This window comes from Hippichthys cyanospilos, chromosome 5 (assembly GCF_059441005.1).
Source record: "Hippichthys cyanospilos isolate Australia breed blue-spotted pipefish chromosome 5, RoL_Hcya_1.0, whole genome shotgun sequence".
NCBI classification, from domain to species: Eukaryota; Metazoa; Chordata; class Actinopteri; order Syngnathiformes; family Syngnathidae; genus Hippichthys; species Hippichthys cyanospilos.
The window spans coordinates 26,540,592-26,561,708 of NC_142373.1; the positions used below are offsets into that span (position 1 = coordinate 26,540,592).

General features: G+C 39.0%; 1 protein-coding gene and 1 long non-coding RNA gene across 3 annotated transcripts in view; one reads left to right on the forward strand and one right to left on the reverse strand.

Moving 5' to 3' along the window:
* The window catches only part of LOC148424151 (ganglioside-induced differentiation-associated protein 2-like), a 33,928-nt gene that overhangs the window by 9,844 nt on the left and 2,967 nt on the right, over window positions 1–21,117 (reverse strand). For both annotated transcript variants that reach the window (XM_088415592.1, XM_088415593.1), the window contains exons 5-13: window positions 17,952–18,040; window positions 17,082–17,158; window positions 16,838–16,997; window positions 10,571–10,721; window positions 10,037–10,113; window positions 9,223–9,299; window positions 7,955–8,094; window positions 4,962–5,016; window positions 40–183 (exon numbers count right to left, since the gene is read on the reverse strand). In XM_088415592.1, coding sequence (XP_088271718.1) covers window positions 40–183; window positions 4,962–5,016; window positions 7,955–8,094; window positions 9,223–9,299; window positions 10,037–10,113; window positions 10,571–10,721; window positions 16,838–16,997; window positions 17,082–17,158; window positions 17,952–18,040 — 970 coding nt within the window. The remainder of the gene's footprint in view (window positions 1–39; window positions 184–4,961; window positions 5,017–7,954; window positions 8,095–9,222; window positions 9,300–10,036; window positions 10,114–10,570; window positions 10,722–16,837; window positions 16,998–17,081; window positions 17,159–17,951; window positions 18,041–21,117) is intronic.
* Window positions 40–20,942, forward strand: LOC148424153 (uncharacterized). Its single transcript, XR_015865698.1, has 2 exons — window positions 40–189; window positions 20,448–20,942. It is a non-coding gene; the product is annotated as an uncharacterized LOC148424153 (long non-coding RNA).

Below are 21,117 nucleotides of genomic sequence, written 5' to 3' on the forward strand. Positions count from 1 at the left end.
TGTGTGTGTGTGTGTGTGTGTGTCTGGGTGGACGCTCACCCGTGTATCGTACTCCAGCACAAAAGGTGGGATGTCAATCTGCTCCGGCCTGATGCAGTTGAAGAGCTGCTGTAAGTTGTCGATGTAGCGCACCTTGTCCTTCATGCCAGACACGCTGAAGGTGGTGAAGAACCACGTGGACGCCTGCAGGTATTGACAATAGCGTTATATGACACAAGAATGCTTCAATTGCTTCATTAACAGGAAATCTTTATTTAGAGAATGGCACATTAAACCGGTAATGAAATGCTATGCATTTCTATGCACGCTATGCAAGTTGCTAAATGGTTATGCATTTGTATTTTTTCCATTGTATTTTTCATCTTTTGTCTTTTTCATACATTTACCACCTTTGACACATAAGGTCCTATATATACAGATGTGACTAGATTGCTGCTTGACATAACAATTTCTATGCTGTTGTTAATGGTTCGTTAGGGTGGATTCACGCCTACAATTTGATTCACTTGAAACAGACCAAGTTTTGTTTCCTACACTGGCCCATCATGTTAATGCAAGTGTGAATGCACACAAACGGATTCCAGGTCAGGGAAGTCAAAGTACCGTATTTTCCGGAATATAAAGTGCACCGGTATATAAGCTGCAGAAGCAAAATATGAGCAAAAAAATGACTTTTGTCACGGATAAGCCGCACCTGACTATGAGCCACAGGTAGTAATATCAGATCTTTACCCAAAAATATGGTATCTGAAGTTAATTTTTTTAGTTACGTTTTTTGTAATTGTCTGCCAACAGCAAACTGAACATGCCTGCATGTTTAGTCCCAATATATTTATAGAAAATGGATGGATGGACATCTGTTCGTGAAATAGCAGTTCAAAATCGAAATCAATACTTCAATTGCATCTTTTTATCTCTCCCTTTGTTTGATAGTTTATTTTAGTGAACATAATCACACATTCTACATAATTATATACAATCATAAATACATGAATAAAATCATATATACTGTGTACTGTATGTAAAATTTACACATCGCAAATTTACCCAAAATTTTATACTCTTATTAAATATAGACATAAATATTTTTTAATTATATATTGTTTTAACTCTTTTTGAGCATAGCCATTGATTCACATCTTTTCAGTTCTATTTGATAGTTCCACAAATTGACACCTCGAACAGATACACACATTTGCTTGCAAAGATAAGCCGCACTGGATTATAAGCGGCTTATAGTCCAAAAAATACGGTACATTGTCTGTCCATTGTATGTATATGCATTCACATATGTTGTTCTAAAATATAACAGTGCATCGCAACACTGTATGTAACTGAACTGTATGTAACAAGTGAGCTTTTCTTCATACACAAAATTATTGTAGCACTAATAACAGCAAAAAAATGCAGAACAAGAATGTAGCACGTAGGAATTCTGTCCAAAGGGAATACTGACCATCACACACATCCATGTATTTATAAAAAATAGTTTGTTTGCAGAAAGTACAGTGTAAAACAAATGTCACCAAAGGAAAAAATAAATCTGCTTTTGATTAGTACTAAACAATGGGACTAAATGACCTTTTTTCTCATATACTGTACGATTGATGTCTGACAGTATGTAATCTTCTATGTTCTCTGTGACACGTCAAAACATTATGTCAAATTTGCAATGTCTTACGAGTTACTCCCAAGTCTAGTAAGTTTTCAGAGTCCTATTTTGTAGTCAGTTCTAGTTTTTGACGCTCACTGTAGTTAAGTTGGACTTTTTGTGCACAAAGACTTATTACTTCTCCGCTTTAGTTTCCTGTCTGCTTCTGGGTCAAAATTTTATTCCAAAGACAATAAAACCTAATTTTAATTTCTTTTGTACACTGGCGACCCTAGTGAGGATAAGCAGCTATAGACAGGCATGCACATAAGTTTTACGCAGGTACGCATGCCAGACAGAAATCACATAATGCACCGCTGTGTGCCGTGCCACCGTAACGATGCCACACACCCCCGGCCACCGCATGGGTCATTACATTGTCATTACTCACACCTTCAAGACATTTGAGGCTCTTGTTATGCGATCCAGCTCCTCACCAACATTGTATGTAGCAGTTATTTACCATTCTTCCGGTCCATATTCTGGGTTTTTAGATGATTTCCCTGAACTTATGACTGATTTAATAACTCATGTGAATAATATATTCATTATGGGTGACTTCAATATTCAAAAGAACTCCCTGTCAGAGCCACTTACTGTAGCATTTCAAGCAATAATCAATGTATTTGGTTTTTACCTTATCTTAGATTTAGTGTTAACCCGTGGCCTAACTGCCTCAAATGTCACAATATCGCCGTACACTAATGCTATGTCCGATCATTATCTTATAACGTTCAAATTCCTGGCTCAGTGTGGTCTTAGTGACCACAACCAAGATTATAAGAGCCATAATCTTAACTCATCAACCACGGCTGCGCTTTCTGAACTACTGCCTTGGGCAACAACGTCTTTTCCTTCTTTTATTGGTTCAATTGGCAAGCTCACAAACGATTTCAATACAGTTCTTTTAAATTCCCTAAACTCCATAGCACCGTTGAAATTTAAAACTAGTCTGAAGCGGCACACCATGGATTGCAGATGAAACATGCATGCTTAAATTGATAAGTAGTAAACTTGAGCGTAAATGGCGAACAACCAAACTCGAGGCCTGGTGCGATAGCTTGCTGAAATATAAAGAGGCTCTTAGGCTGGCTAAAACAAATTATTTTTCCAAAATGATTGGTCTTAATAAATACAACCCTAAATATTTATTTGATACTGTAGCAAAGCTAACGCAACAGCAGCAGATTAATCATAGCTCCCGCCATTCAGCACACGATTTCATGCAATTTTATATTCAGCAGATTCAGCTAATAAGAGACGAAATTAAAAACAAAAAAAAAAGGCAGCGCCACTTACCCTCTCTGGTTCTGTGATTGCTGATGCTAGTTTGGACAATCAGGTTCATGAAAGTCTGGTAACCCTGTCCCAGTTTGATTTAGTATCCCTGGAGTGTCTTACACACCCCGTCAAAGCAGCAAAGCAGACATCCTGCATGCTCGACCCGCTTCCAGGCAAACTCGTTAAAGACTTAGTCCCGATTTTAGGATGATCCGCCTTGAATATTATCAATCTGTCGCTCTCCTCTGGCATTGTACTAGAAGCTTTTAAGACGGCCGTCATTCAACCATTAATTAAGAAACCTCACCTAGATATTGAAAATCTCTTTAATTATAGACCAGTGTCACATCTTCCATTTATTGCAAAAATTCTTCAGAAAATTATAGCACAGCAGCTTAGTAATTACATGATTGATAACAGTAGATTTGAACTCCGTCAGTCAGGATTTAGAGCTAACCACTCAACTGAGACAGCCCTTGTAAAAGTGAAATGTTCTTCTCCTAGCCATGGATTCAAACATCTCATCAATATTATTATTGCTTGACCTTAGTGCCGCATTTGACAATGTTGATCATCATATTCTTATAGAACGTCTTGAATCATGTGTTAGTATCTTGGGATCAGCACTTTCTTGGTTCAAATCTTACATCTGCGGAAGGATGCATGGTGTCTCTCATGGCAATGCGATCTCTGAATCTTTTTCTGTTTCATGTGGTGTCCCGCAGGAGTCGGTAATTGGTCCTTTACTGTGTAATATCTACATGATCCCTCTTGGCGATATTATACTTAAACATGCTATTAGTTTTCATTGCTATGCTGATGATACCCAACTATTCATGTCTTTAGAAATAACGGATCCGTGGAAGTGCTATAACCTGGAGGCCTGCCTTGCCGAGATTAAACAATGGATGTCTTCCAATTTTCTGCTTCTTAACCCTAGTCAAACAGAGATGTTAATTATTGGCCCTGTTTATCATCAGCACTTGTCTAAGAATACAACTTTGAACCTTGATATCTGTACTATTGCCCAAAATAGAGTTGCAAAAAACACCGGCGTGATACTTGACTCAACTCTCTTTTCAAACACATGTTAAGAACACGGCGAGAAAGGCTTTTTTTCACCTTTACAATATCGATAAAATTTGCCCTTTTCTGTCTCCTCGCGATGCTGAAACATTAATTCATGCATTTGTTACGTCACGCCTTGACTATTATAACATTTTGTTTTCTGGGCTTCAAAAGTCTGCAGTCTGTACAAAATGCAGCAGCTACTCTTGACAAGGACGAGAAAGTTCGATCATATTACTCCGACACTAGCTGACCTGCATTGGCTTCCAATACACCTTAAGATGTGATTTTAAGGTGTTGTTAATTACTGATAACATTTTACATGGTTTAGTGCCTTCCGATCTCGTCGACTTAGTATCATAATATGTTCCGTCCCGACAACTTCGGTCAACATGCCGGTTTGTTATCGAACCCACAGGCTAAAGAGAAGTCCGTGAGATCAAGGGCTTTTTCCATTTGTGCGCCAGTACTCTGGATTGCCCTATTAATGGAAGTTCCCCTAGCCCCATCAGTAGAAATCTTTCAATCCCGACTAAAAACACATTTAAACACCAGGCATGTAGTTAATGGGTCTGTCTTCAGCTTTGCTCCTCTTTTCCCTGCCCTCTGCTCCCGGTTCGGAGAGGGGATTGGATGAATGGTGAGCGATAATTTGTTGGACCATTGCGAGTTATGAGCAACGACCTATGTTTTTTTTTTTGGGGGGGGGGGCCTGAACACCTGGCTGGACTGTGGGGAGGTTCCTCCAAAATGGCTTCACCTGCTGTCATGATATCTTTGCACTGGACATTTCTTGCCTGCTTGACTTAATGTTTTGATGTGTCACAGTGAACATAGGAGATTCCATACTGTCAAACATCAGTGGTATATGAGAAAAAAGGTAAATCACATACATACAAAAAAAAATTATGTGCACCTCTGGCTATAAAAAATGGATGGATAAATGGATGATAACTCTCACCTTGGCTCGAAATGTTGGATGAACAAAGTAGAAGGCCTGTATATTCTTCTTAAACCTTGACCATATGAAAGAGAAAATTGAGAGTTACAAAGTTTCTTGGTTAAGAACAGGTCTGGAGTAAGACCAAAATACATACATACAACATACGTTGCTGTAAATGTTTATATATATTATATATATATATATATAAAAGAGAGAGAGAGAGAGAGAGAGATATAGATACCGTATGCTTCAATACTATGACATTCAAAGCTCTCCTAACAATATAAGAGTTGAGAGAATGGCTTGTTTTTATGCTACAACACAAAAAAGGTCAAGCTCTTATGCCTCCCAACACAGCCAGTAATAACTGGAAACATTGTGGGTCGGCAGGTTCATGTCTGCCAGTTCAGGCGGCCTAGAGCCAGAAGACCTCTGAAGCATAGGGAACAGGCAAGATGGGTTGAAACACACCATGCATGGGCTCACTTCTCCCGGCAAGTGAGCCAGAACACTGTTTGAGAGTTTGAATTACAACCCACCACACACCGAGGTAAGCCCACATGGCAATCCTTCTTTTGCGGGTTAGAAGTATTTATGGAAGAGTGAGATCCTGGTGAGTAATATGGAGAACACAGCAGAGGTTGGTTGGATGGATAGAAGGAGCTTGATAGTTAGCAGAGGAATAATGCTGACCTCCTCCTGGGATTCTTAAGCTTCAGAAATGCTTTAAAAGACCACCCACTGAAGAATCAACTTATATAGAGCAGGCACACCAAAAGTTGCAAAAAAATACACTATTGCTGTGTCCTGCTGCATGACCACTGTTACAAGCCTATAAAACTTCTAAAACTATCTTCAAAGTCATCTAATAATGAATTTAGGCATTTGCCTTTGTACCATTGATTCTGCAATGGTACGTCAATAACACAGAACAGTGACAACAGGATGAGACGGCTTTCTTCAGAAACTAGGAAGCAAAGAAATCTACTGTAGTCAACACAGACACCTCTTTGATACAAATATGCAACAAGTATGCTGAATCAGACGTGATACTGCAGTAACGGTTTGCATTTTTGCACAGGATAATGCTCAGCAAGACATTAAGCCTTTCTGGGAGCGATAACTGGTTCGCCATTGAAATAAATGGGAAAAGGCCTCAAAACATATTTGCAGTTATTTAATTACAGATATTTTATGTATTGCATGTTTTGAAAGCAGCTACAATGTTGAGAAAATAAGTTCTACTCATTTGTAAAAGAATAAATGGATCATTCTCAAATCACACTTTTTTACTTGTATGCATTTTTCATAAATAAAAATGCAACGAGGCGCTTTGTAGTTGAACCACGCAGATGAGAATACAATTTTTATTTATGTTGCACACCATACAGATGAGAATCAACTATTTTATTGATGAAAAGTGCATATAGGTTTGATTCTCCGTGGTGTGGATTGTAAAACAAGATTGTCTTCTTATCCGCATTTTATTCATGAAAAGTGCACATAAGTTTGATTTGATTCATTTAAGCAGGCATGTCTTGACTTGAATGCAACACTGAATTTGAGGGGGAAAGGATTAAAAACCAAGTAAAAGAATAAACATTAGTACTTCTTGCTGTTCTCTACATGAATTTTATTAATTCTGAATTTGTCTTCGTTGTGTCGTAATGGCCTTTTCACGCCATTAGTAATCTTGTAAAACATTTTCAAGTCGGACATACAAACAATATAAGAATTATACAGAGTAATCATCTTAACAATACTATTTTCGTTGCACACAGGGTGCTTCCCTACGGCCAATACTATATATTTATGGATGGGTCTGATGCCACTAAACATTTTGAGTGGTGGAAAGAAGAAAATATTTACAAATTATATGTCCTCAAAAACGTCCAAATTGTGTCCAAGAGAATACTTTTTCAGTATAACTGACATTGCCAATAAATGGGTTTGCGTAGAATTTTTTTGTCAAAGCTATAATGTGTTATATAAAACATGCAATCAAAGAGATTTTTGGGGGCTTTTTTTTTTTTAATACAGCCCTTTTGATGTTTTTTTTTTTTCGAAAGTCACATTTTTAAACTTAAATTGTCTTGGGTGGGATGAAAATAAAACATAAAAAAAAAACAATTATGGATGGCTCTGATGCTACTGAACATTATGAGTATAGTTGAAAAAACTCAAAAGCCATCGGCCGTCTTGGTTAAAAAAATGTTCGAGGAGGATTTTTTTTAGTATAAATGCCACTGCCCCAAATATTTACATGCTTGGATTATTTTTGCTATATTATGAGTTAATGACATATTCAAAGTTTGATCGTGTCATGGGAAAATATTAAAAAAAAAAAAAAAAAAAACATTATTTTTGATACAGCCCCTTTAAGTTTTTTCAAAGTCAGTTTTTTGCACGTATATTGTACTGGGGTGTGGGGGATAAACAAGTAAATGAAAAACAACATATGTATGGATTGATCTGATGCCACTGAATTTTTTGAGAGGTTGAAAGAAAAGAATACTCATAAATGACAAAGTTTATCACACCTCAAAAGCCATTAACAGAATTTGTTTGGTTATGAGTTGATGACATATTCAAAGCTATAATACGTGTTATAAAATTTTTCTTTTTTTTGATGCAGCCCCTTTCATTTTTTTCAGTCGCCTTTGTTGCACTTATAATGAATGTTGGGGGGGCATGAATAAATAAGTAAAAACCTACATATGTATGGATAGATCTGATGCCACTGAATATTTTGAGGGATTGAAAGAAAAAAGAATATTCATAAATGACTTCGTAAACATGCTTCAAAACTCCTTTCGCCAAAGTGGTCAAAAAGGTGACACTGGTCGTTAAATCAAATTCTGTGCACAAGGGTTAAATAGATGTGAGGGCAAAAAATAAATAAATCAATAAAAACAATTGAATCAGTGTCAATGAAAAGAACACAGGCTTCTGTACTTTGTAAACTAATGTCAATCAGAGTTACGTGAGCAAGGTGGGCATTACACACTTACTTTGAGTCGACAATGCCATGGAGGTTTTTGAGGAATTCCGTGTCCAGGTGGTTGTGTTCGCCCGTCAGCGTGTGAAAGTAAACCATCACATACTCTTTTACAGCAATGTGGTCCATGACGTGTATGAAATACAGCAAGGCCTGTAAGAACACAAAAAAACTCATTTGATTAAAACATTCTACAGCATATGGTATATTTTTAATTGCATTTTATTTGTTGTTTAGTAGTTGTACCTGGGACCCTAAAATAAAATTCTTAATCTGAAAATAAGATTTTTTTTTTTTTAAAGATAAAACGTTCTCCACTCCATACATGGTGTCTCAAAAACATTTGACTTAATTTTGCAGTAAAATGACAGTCAATGATTATTAGTGTGATCTCAAATTCTAATAAGATCTATAAAACATAGCTACTTCCATTTTATTGTTTGATATATTCTTCAGGTTGATGAATGACGTTTGCAATTAAAAGCAATTTTGAATGTTATTATTATCATAAAGATTGTGGAGCATGCATTATCAAGGAAATTCAATAAAAATAAAACTACTGGAAAGCAGACAAAAAAAAAGCAGCAAGCCAAAGGGATTTTTTTTTTTTTTTTGCATAACATGTAGTGTGCATATTGAAAATGTATGAAACTTTGAAATATGAGCATGTATACAGATGAAATTGAGCTAAATATATCCTTGGCCTCACCCCCCAAAAAATAATTCTATTAAGTTTACAATTAATTTATGAGACATCACTTGCCAAAATTTGTTTTGTTTTAATAATGATAGGTGTGTATGTGTTTTTCAACACCTTAATATTACAATGTCTAAATTTGATTTTCGATTTTTGTTTGTTTGACCTTTGGTGTGGCCTAGTGGTGACCAGAAAGTTTTATCATGGGTATTTTACTTAAAATGCATTTGAATGCATAACGAGAATACATTTTGATGACATTATTGGTTCAACACAGTTTAGATTTTTTTCCTCAGTAACATGCCTGTACGGTAAATGGAAATTGCACTTTATAGCACTTTTCGATCACCCTTAAGTACTCAAAGGGCTCATGCTGACAACTCATTTACCAAAAAGCACTCACACACCAGTCGTGGTAAACTACATTGTTTAGACACAGCTGCCCTGGGGCAGGCTGACAGGCCAGGCTGCCATATTGCGCCTACGGCCCCTCCGAACATCCAATATATATGGGAGATTACAAAGATTGGATTTTTTTTCATGGACTCTTACGGAAAAAGGTCATAGTAACAGGAAAATGGCACCTTCTCAAGGTCTATTAGAGTCACTGGAATGTTTCTTCCCACCACAACCATCACCGTCCTGCCACACATGTCCACGCCTGGAAACAAAAAGAAAAGGTCACACATATGACATATCGATTAAAGAAGTTTTAACATGATTCTTAGATAAGACAGGTTTATGTGGTTTCTAATACAGTACATCACTGTGGTGTTAGTCATTCAAATTTAAATTGCATGAACACTATGTATCCATTCATTTTCTAGAGGAGGGTGCTGTGGGTCCTCAAGTGCTTCGTGAGAAATAATTGGGGCCTCGAAGCAATTTGCAAATGCCATCTAGGAGTATTATTTTCAAGATTCAAACCCCTGAACCTCTCGACTGCATGGCACACACACAAACTACTACATGAATGTCTTTCAAATTAAAGTTGTGCGCGTTCTTGAAACAACCAATAGCGATCATGTAGCGTAGGGTATCTAAAGCGGCGGAACTTGAAACTGCGTAGGCATAGCTAGACAGTGTAATGATTGGCGGACAGATAATGGTCCCTTCCACAATGGGGTTAAGACAAAGCTAATAGTCTAGTCATAAAGAATCATGTGGCAAAAAAAAAGGTATCTCCCGTTGTTGTGTAAACTGTCACTATTTTGCTGAATGGGGCGCATACGCACGGGGCACCACAGTACAGAAATATGGATTCAATCTCCCACAATGTAAAATGTGCAGCAACACTGCCCTCTATTGAAAATATTTTGCATTGGTGGAAGTGGATAAGTCAATGGCTGGCTTCAGCCCTACTTTTGCAGACACACACACAAGACTCCACAACAGTACCTGTCTGATATAATGCTTTCAGGGCAGCGATATCAGAGAGGTCCTCTGCTCTGGCCCGACACAACCAGCGGTTGTAGCTAGAAAAGAGACACACAAAAAGTAGGAGAATCAGCAATTTTTTGTCCACCGATGCCCAGATGAACCATCTGTCTTGTATAACAAGTTAGTAAATACACACATCTTTACTGTGATGCACGAGTTTGCAAAGTTTGGTGAGTTTTTGAGTATGCACAGTCTTCCAAAAAGTGCTTTAGTTGCTGGAATAAGAAACAAAGTGATGTCAATGGGATCCTAGCCCTCAGTGGTTAGGACATAAAATTTATTTCAGAAAAAGGGTGGCCAAGGGGAAAAAAAAAAACAAAAACGTGTTGTGAAATCAATCGTTCCATCAAACAAAACGAGCCATTTCAACTTCATTAGGAAGATATGCTTGATTGTCTTTGTGTTGTTCCTTGGCTTGATGCTAGAAATGTGATGTGTGTTGCTAGGAGCTATTGGCAGCACTTTCAGTTTTGTTGTTACTGCTGCTCTTACTTTCTCTGGTGCTGCTTTTGCATGGCTGCATCGGATATGTGTCCCTGCAGGATCAGCTTGCGTTGCTTGTCGACATCGCCCTCCATTCGGGCAAAGGCATGATTGCCCACCTGGCCCAGATCAGATTCCAGATTGTCTTCCTCTGAATCATCTATTCCAAAAAGCAGACAACTTTTATAGTTGATTTATACATAAAATTGTTAAAAAATAAATAAATAGGTGTGATACAGTAAGGCAAAGAATAATGTTCTCAGACTTGACATGACGTCAGTTTGTGTAGGTGTCCAGATGTTTCACTAGCACGGTCACTGCCAAATTTTTCACATCCAATTTCTTTAAATGGCTACTTTGCTGACTAATATAAAAATGGTAAATGTAAAAGTCAATGTAAAAATGTAAAAAAAAAATGGTAATGTAAAAAAACATTTTTTCCAGTCACTTCACCTATGAATTTATCACAGAGGAGGGTAATATGTATTTACGTTATTTATATTAACGTTATTTCTTGTAGTTTGGATGTTTATTAGGTTACCGATAATGAAAACCCAATATTCAATGTCTTGGGGAATTAGAATCTCACTGAAGAACACCAATGGCATGCACTCACACTAAAGACTGTGTGAGGGAGTCAGTCCCTTTTCATTTTTTTTTTTTTTAAACTGGTTAGAATAACTACTGCTTTATGTACTTTGTCATGTAATTGTGTAAAAGTGTGTAAAAATGTTTGTTTTAACCAAAAACATTTAAAATTTTACACACTATTTATAAGGCACACTCAAATCTTTAATTAAAACAAACAGTGTGCCTTATAATCAGGTGCACCTTATGAATGGAATTTGAATTGAAGTTGAATAAAGTTGGACTTCTGTGGTAGTTTGTTTTGTTTAATGTATAGTAATGCATCTCTTTACAACAAAATGCAATATGTTTAGCAACGTGGTAACTTTGGTGTATTCTTTTTGAGATACCCTGTTTATTGGTGTTAATTTATTATCAAAATTAAGACATTTTCTGCCCATGTTCTGAATTGGTCGCACACCACCACCTGTTTGGCACTTCTGAGATAAAAAGGAAACAAGAGATTGTGAAGTGAAGTGTGGCCAAACAGGTTTCTCTCCGTGAAGAGTAAATATGAAATTTCACAAACTTGCTTGCTTTTAGAAATATTTACTTATATAACAGTGCTGCGACATACATTCAGTAACTACCTTTCATTTGTTTAACACATTTTACACATGAATTGAGTTTAAAGGCACATGTTTCATATGTCATGATATGTAACAAACTAGGTCTTTATAAGTGTTGGAACCCGTACTACATGTTGAATAAGTGTTGTAAAGAGAAAACTATCGGCACATTTCTATTGTGTTTTTAACATAAAAACATGTTTTATGTCAAACAAGTTGAGAAAGCTTTGCAATAAGGGAAGTTAAAGCTGAGAAAATTAAAAAGAAGTTCTCGCAAACAACATCTTCTAATAGCATTTAAATAAGTCAAGTGGAGCATGTCCGAAACCAGTGGGCACCTGGTGTTTTTGTTTGACCTTTACCCAACACGTGAGCTCCACATAAAGCCACGGGAGCTGCGTGAGCAGTCCATCATTTCTGTTGAAAATCCAATGCCCCAGAGTATTCTGGGCTTCTTTGACCACAACGCCTGACAGAGACATGTTGATGTTTGAGTAAGAGACTAACTTTTTTCTTTGTTCAACTTCAAGTGTTGCATGTTTGGCAGAGAGAATTTTCTTTGTACCGTATTGGGCATATTTCAAATTTAATGTTCCTTGCGATAATGGTGACAACTAATTATGAACCTGTTGATGACCAATTTCAAGCCCTGACAGATAGTGACAGACGTAAAAGAAAAAAAATTGCTACGTTTGACAACGTTCAGTGTTGCACAGTGACAGATTGCACAGTGACAGACTGGTTAGTGCAGAGGTTGACTCCAGCCTACCGGTGTGAGATTGCATGTTCTCTTTTTGTTTGGTTTTGGACACTCGAGTGAAGAGAAGGGCGGAGCTGCCAACTGATTACCACCTGGTAGTGTGTTGGCTTTAATGGCGGGAGAAGATGCTGGTCCGAAGATTCAGGCCCTAGCGTTTTGTCAGGGTCTGCTGGGACCATTTAGAAGCATCCCTTGTTGTACAAAGTTCCAACTCTCACCGATGGAACTTTTTCCAAGTCCTGAGGGAGGCAGAGGACATTGTCGAGGCGGCCAATTGTTGTGGCCGTAAGTAGGCCAGTGGCTGTCATAGCGGCAATCCCAGAGACCGATGGTGGACACCAGCTGTAAAGGATGCTATCAACCTGAAGAAGGTCCCTTTTGCCTGTGGAATTCTGGAGATACCTGACGTGTACCTACTGGCCTGGCAAAATATGGCTTTGGGTGTCACCTAGACAAAAACACAGGCATGGGAGGAGGTCTGTGAGGCCATACAGAATTACTTTCAGATGGCTTTGAAGAAATTCTGGGTCACCATCTAGCATCTTGAGGGAAAGAAGCGATGCACCATTGACATCGGTGGAGATGGGGTGCTGCTGCTGACCTCGACTTAGGATGGATGGCATGAGTCATGGGGGAATTCCAACAATGTCAGCATTTGGTTCGCATTGCCCAACAGTAACTAACTCCGCCAAGGGTTCCCTTTGTCACTGATTCTGTTCATTACTTTCATGGACAGAATTTCAAAGTGGAGTCAAAGCAGTGATAGGGTCCGGTTTGGTGAACTCAGTACTGCATTTCTGCTTTTTAAGCATGATTAAGCCATGATCTTCAACTCTCACTGGAGTAGTTTGCAGCATAGTGTGAAGCGGTTGGGATGAAGCTCAGCACCTCCAAATTTGAGGTCATGTTCTTCAGCTGGAAAGGAGTGGCTTGCCTTTTCTGGGTTGGGCGTGAGATCCTGCTAAAAGTGAAGGAGTTCAAATATCTCAGGAAACAGCTATGGTAGTGCAAGAGATCGACAGATGGATCACTGCGGTGTGCTTAGACTCTGTACCGGTTTGTTGTGGTGGTGAAGGACCTTAATTGAAGAGCAAAGCTCTCAATTTACCGAATGAGCTACGTTCCTACCTTCACCTATGGTCACGAGCTGTGGGTCATGACCAAAAGAATAAGAACCCAAAATACAAGAGGCCAAACTGAGTTTCCTCCACAGGGTGTATGGACTTTCCTGCAGATAGGGTAAGAAGCTCAATGTTCCAGCATTAGCATGTCACACTGGGGGAACACTCCAGGGACAATCCAGGACATGTAGGAGAGACTATTGCTACATTTAGAAAGCAGTTTGAAGTGACCCAATTCTATTTTTGCCCCTATGTGACCTGTAATCTTTCAGCGCTAGCTTGAAAAACACAGATCCAATTTTTTTCAAATGTGACCTAGGCCGCTTGGTTATGTGGTTCTGAAACCAATCGCCATTAGAGATCAACGTATCAGCCGGGCCAAGCATATATTGGTAATGACCCTTTTTAAGTCCGACCGGCCGATATGAAGGAATCAATGTAAATGCCTTTAAGGCTGATTCAGCGGGATGTATTTTTGTTTCAAATAATGCTAAGAAAACAGTTTCTATATTGTAAAGGAAGGGTTTTGCCAATAAAAGTACTTCCGGGTTTGCCGATGATGCATTTCCATTTCCGGTTTGCAGACAGCCGCATCATCAAACAGCATGGCAACACTATCTGAAACCATCCTCAGTTAATTATATGCCATAAATTTCATTTTATTATATTTCACACATGAGTATCGAAATTGACGCATATTTTCGGTGAATTGTTTTTATAACGTCGTTTGTAATTCAAGTTTTCACCACAGATGATCAATGAAGGCAATTGAAGCAGAGAATGAACCAAGGGTCTTCATAATTGCGGTTTAACTTGGTGTCACCAACACTTATATTGAGAACACTACAGTAAAACTGGGTTATTTCGGCTCTGATGCAGCCGAGCCTCTCAACTGTCATGACCTGTGGAGTTGGTTGTGTTTGTTGTTTTGCCTCTCTCTTGAGCAGGAGTGGGCAGTTTCGGCCCTCGAGGGCCAGTGTCCTGCATGTTTTCCAGTTTTTTCTCCCTAACACACCTGATTTAAACCATTAGCTAACCAACAAGCTCTGATGGAGCTTGAAAATAATCCTAATCATTTGAATCAGGTGTGTTTGAGAGAGAGAACGGGAAAACATGCAGGACACCGGCCCCCGTGGCCTGGAATTGCCCACCCCTGCTCTTGAGGGAGGCGTTTTAAGGTAATTGCACTTATTTTCTGTTGCCGTCAAACTGCCTCCGCTGCAATGCGTCACTACAATGCTGGTCTGCCATTGTTCAGCGTCTCGACTCCCTAAAATACCGGTCTACTTTTGGTCAGCATGATGAGGTGACTAAGATGCTGGTCTGCTATTGGTCGGCGCACGGGGTCACAAAGATGGCTGCCTAAAGACTTGATCTTGTGTGAGAGTGCATTCAATATCGTATTTATTATGCATTTCCGTGCTTAATTGAATGTTGAATTGGTTATCCATGACTCCCAAGGTTGCCAGTGATGTTAAAGAGAGAAGTAAGAAGATGATGTATATGGAAACGAAGCTGGAGATAATCAAAAAACTACGAAGAAAGCTAAGCTAGCCTAGCCTGGGCTACCTTTACTAAGGAGTATGGCTCTAAAACCCATATCGGTCGATCTCCATATCCAAGCTTTCTGTCATCCTACTTCAGTCTGAATGGCCAAGTCGCTTTCATCTGACCTGCACTTGGGCTACCTTTACTAAGGAGTATGGCCCTAAAACCCATATCGGTCGATCTCCATATCCTAGCTTTCTGTCATCCTACTTCAGTCTGAATGGCCAAGTCGCTTTCATCTGACCTGCAACTGTGAAAGTTGTGTATAAACTTGCTGTCAGTAAAAGGAAGCACATCTCTCTCCCACCACTCTTGGCTTTGACTTTGCACCCACAAGTTCCTCTGCACAGAAACTGTTGCCACCTTTTCACCAAATGCTATGGTCAGAAACCCTTTTCCTGTTCAATTTCCTCCTAAAATTCAATAAAACATTGAAAATATTCTGGCTTTGGTATTACAGCAATTTCTACATTGCCAGGTACTCAATTCAGCCATCCATTGTGGCACTTCCATAAACACTGACGTTAAGCACGCTGGCCATGCATGTCATCATGGTGTCCTCAATGTGCATGCATGACAGTTTTGGGCCATTATAGTTCACAAACAGGTCACATACAGGTCACAAAGAAGTCACATGTACAGTATTTTGAAATGTGAACGACGTCACAAAAAATCAATTTCACAATTTGGAAATCAGCATAAAGCCCTGCTGCCTGAACGTAGCCTATGTCTCTCGGCTGGCCTGGGAATGCCTCAGAAAGGAGCGTGACGAACTGGCTGGAGAGAGGGAAGTCTGGCCTTCACTGTTAAAGCAGGTGCCCCTGCGACCTGATCCTGGAAGAGCAGTAAAAAACGGATGCATGGATGGAATAAATTGTAAATATAGTTACTTGGCAAAGCTAAATTGAGGGCAAGTCATGTCTTCATCTTCCTTCCCAATCACCTGTATTTTTCAGGTGTGCCCATTGTCACCCGGGATCCCAGGCAATTGAGATCTGTAGCACATGCCGTGATCAGAACAACTATTGTGTGTGTGTCTGTGTGTCGTTGAGTGGGCTTCACGGTTGTGTTTGCAAGGCTGTCTCCGAATCTTAAAATGTTTTGGTTATTTTTTCTCCAGGTTCTTCCTTTCAAATTCCCTGCCTGCAACACATGAGGGACAAGTCAAAAATCTGCAGGCAGCCCTGTATGGGACACCTGAGGGTCAGATTTCATCGTCCATTCCCAAATAACATTTATGTTTGAATCGCTCACAGTTTCATATCAGAAAAAAGTCATGCCACCATGGTAGAAACTGTGGCTTTGTTGTCTGGTTTACAAATGTCTCGGCATTTTCACATCAGTGAGGTGCATGACTTTGGTCATTGATAGTATGGGGAGTCAGGTGAGGCTCCATTCAAACCGTGCTTGCAGTTAAAAACCTGCAAACTCCATCTCAATTATGAAAGTCATCTTGGTTGCAGCCTATTTTGTGTTCAGGGTCACAATAATATAACAGCACACAGATTTCTTTGTGGAAGGAACTAAGAGCTCCTATTTGTGTTGTTCCAAACACTTGTGTAATGAAATGTCGAAGAGTTATTTTGTGGTTCGCTACATTTGAGCAATTTTAAAATATAGAAGCGTCCATTGAGTGGGACTATTTTTTTACCGTCCAAGCTTCCCGGTTTCTCTGCAATTCGGATTTGCCTCTCAGGTACAACAGGCTCGCCCTCCGAGTTGCCGATATCAGCCGGCACAAGAGGCAGACACACCCTCTCCTCCTCGTCAGACCGAGGATAGTAGAGAGGCAGCAATTTCTTGTACACTGCCTACAGAATCACACAAATGGATAAGAACAACGTGTAGAAGTCCTCCCCACACAGAATGTAGAGATTGACCAAAGTTAGACAAACCTCCTCTGTTTCAGACACAGCAAACACTACTGCTTCTATATTGCTTCCATGCTTCTCCAGGAACCTGCGTACTGTTCCTGTGGACAAGAATAGAAGCTAAAATAACTCTACAAAGCCCAAGCTCAAATGTCAGGTTTTTGTGATTAAAAAAAACCCAAAAAAGACAACGATACTGGCAAACTTTTACCCACATGAATGTGACTTCTAGTCAACAAAAATAAAAAATACAAAAGATGTTCAAATAACTGACATAATAATGTAAGACTAGGCACTTTGCAAAACCTTACAGTGTATTAATGATGAAGTGGCCTGTGTTCAGAATTAACTGATTACATTCAAACTCATTGTCTATGGGAGTCATCACACACCCACCACTATTTACCATAACGAAAATTAAAACCCTAAAATGTTCGACTGTTCTACTAGGCCTTTTATAACATTTTTACCACCTGATCTTAAAGCTTAAACCAAGAATTTGGAGGTACTTTCCCAAATTTTTTAAAAGAATACAAGAAAGATGTTTAAGACATATTGCTTTAATGGATAGTTATGTATTTCTTCCTCTCTCAGGGGATGAACGTAAATAGAAAACAATTATAAGCAATGTAAGGTTTCTGTTCACATTAGGGATGAAAAAAGTTTAAAATGATTTATCGCTCTCATTTTTCGATACAACAAAAATCTGGCATATAAAACAAGGGTGTATAGACTACCGGTAGTGTTATTCACTCTACATACAAGATGCATCTCTTTATCCAATAATGGTCTAAAAATTTGATGCTGCAATTTCCAACCGAAAATACCACAGAGATATTCCCCACTAGTGCAACCATCCCTATTTATTATTTATAAAACATTTGTGCATCTTACTAAAGGCGATATGCGTGGCGTCCTCCAGCGGGTATCCTCGTTTGGCGGTGGTCACTACGCTGAGGCCAACAGATGTCATCGACTGTTCCCTTGTTTTGAGGAGACAATGGACATGTCAACACCCAGGTTTTGTAAGATTTTACCTTTGTCACACTGAGGACGCGCTGAAGTCTAATGCCATAAAGCAATTTTCGAACACTTTTTCTCAACTCCCCAACTCCCATGGTCGCACCAGGAGTCTTGTATGTGTGCACGAGAGCTGTGCTTCCTCAAAGTTACACACACTGTGACAGAGGATCGAATGGAGCAGCTGAGCTCAAAGTGTTGTAAATCTCTTACCTAGTTTACTTTTGTAATAAATTGGAATTTCAAGTATAAACTCTAATTGTTATCATGTTTGGTCAACTACAAGCTTCACTAATTAGACTTCAGGGTGCCGGTAATCTAACCACTCTGTGAGCCAACAGCCAAATGGATGGGAATGAAAAGGACAACAGTACAGTTACTGTATAAGGTTAATAGGATAAGATTTAAGTCAGTATGTATACTGCAGCAATATTTGTCTTAGAAAGTCGGCCTAGAATTAATTTCACAATTAAAAAAAAAAAAAAAAAAATCAGGTACCCAAATGACCAGGCATGAAAATTGGGTGAGGGGGGCTACTAAAAATGAAGGATCACTGTAAATATTAACCCTGCTCCTTGCCAACTGAGGATTTTGATTTGGACCTTCTGTGACGGTTACCGCTAATTTATTAATGAAGATCTAGACTCCTATGTTAGCTGTTTGCTAGCCACTGTCAGGCTTGCTGTTACTTTGTAACACATTACATTATGTTTATATACTATATTATATACTACATATACTTCTTGTTACAAAAGGATCATAAAAAGTAATAAAACTCTAACTCCAATGAGCTTGCCAAATAATCCCCCCAATATTAGCGCTAAAGTTATTCAAATCAATAAAACAACAAGGGTGCACAAATGTATGCACCTGACTACTTTTGTTTAAGTAATTATTGCACACTTTCTGTAAATCCTATAAACTTCATTTTACTTCTCAAATATCACTGTGTTTATCTGCTATATGATATATTTTACTGAAATTGTTGATTGTCGAACTATCAATGATTCATAAAGGAAAATCTTGAAAATGATCAGGCGTGGCCAAATTTTTTAATACCACTGTATACCATGTAAGGTATATTCGGAAATATTAACTACCCTTAGACATTTATGATTTGAGCTGAGAGAGAGAGTGTTTTATTACTTTTTATGTATAACCATCACAATATTTGAACAAATATTGTGGGGATGACAGTTGATTCTGAGATCCTATATAAACTAAAATTCCATTTTAAACAACACAAGCAGAATAGTTCGAGGCTAAGTCATTTGGGACTTTAAAATCTTGACTAACTGTAATACAACTTTAACTTTTTTTCATTCAACGGTCCTACAAGTTTCTTTGGCAGTGCTTCCAAACACAATAGAAAAACAGATAATTGCATGCAGAGCCATACTGTCACTTAGTAGTGTTTAGTCCACACCGCTGAATTTGATAAATGTTTGGAATCTTTAATTAAAGGTTTGGTCAAATTGGAGAATTAAACATTTTCCTACAATGATGTAAGATATTTCTGGTTTTCAAATTTTTACACAGTGGAATCTAAAATACCGACTTGTGATTATTCATTTATCCAAAACCAAACTTTCAAGGTCAAAATCCACATTTAATTTTTTAAATGGACACATTGGTCAGGTAATCGATATGTGGAAAAAAAAAAATCTTTTGAAACAAAAAAATCATTCCATTTGTGATGGGTCGATGTATGTGCCTAGGTCATAGAACAACCGCTGCATACTGCTTTAAAATAAACACATGACCAACGCATGAACTGCATCAGCATGGCGAAACACGCGCCAAACTGTGTTTATAAGAAAGGGCGTCTGTCAACGTGACGCAACCGCTGAAACGATCCAAATCTTTTGGTTGCTTGTAAATGTCTTTGTGGATTATGGAGTAGCTTCAGTGAAAATGAAAGTTGTCTGCCGTGTAGGACCGATTTGAGCAAATTTCAGAGATTAAGGTATTTATTTCAATCTCCTTGTTTCACCTTCTGATCTTGTTCCAGTCTAATTCCAATTAATTTTAAGGTAACTCTCCCTTTACTACTCACTCTATTTTTCTGCAGATTAAATGTCGCATTTGTGTATGGTTGCACAAACGCGGCCCAGCCAAGCGATTTGAATTGCAGTGCGATGATGTTTGCGTGATTGGGTGATAGGGCGACATCTACAGGACGTGTTCCGTGCAATGAGACATGAAACGATGCAAGACGCAAGCTAATCAGTTTCAGGGAGATAAAAAAAACAGAAAACAGAAATATATTGAGCCTTCCAAATTAAAAGCACACATTATTAAAGTAAGATTTAATTGAACATTAAAAATTAAGGATTTTGATTTGGACCTTCTGATGTTATCCAAACTCAGGTTGCAGGGGCAGCAGCTTCACCAGGGATGCCCACATGTCCCTCTGCCCGGCCCCTTCATCCAGCACCTCCAGGAGGATCCACAGGCATTCCCAGGTCACCAGAGAAGCATAGTCTCACCAGTGTGTCCTGGGTCGTCCCCGGAACCTCCTCCTGGTGGGACATGCCCGGAACACCTCACCAGGGAGGCATCCTAACCAGATGCCAGAGCTACTTCAACTGGCTCCTCTCAACAGGGCGGGGAAGCGGCTTGACACTGAGTCCTTCCTGGTGACCGAGCTTCTCACCCTATTTCTAAGGGAGATCCCAGAAAGCCTGCGGAGGAAACTCATTTTGGCCACTTGATTCCGGGATCTCGTTCTTTCGGTCACAACCCACAGCTCATAACCATAGGTAAGGGCAGGAATGTAGCTTATCGAGAGCTTCGCCTTTCGGCTCAGCTCTTTCTTTACCACGTCAGACTAGTAGAGTTGTATTAAAGCAGATGCCGCAACGATTCACCAGTCCATCGCCTGTTCCATCCTAGCCTCAGTCGTGAACAACACCCCAAGATACTTGAACTCCTTGACTTGGAGGGCAATCTACCCTTTTCTTAATGAGGACCATGGTCTCAGATTTGATCAGGAATACGTTAGTTATTTTAAGAAAATGCTGATTACACCAGATAAAAG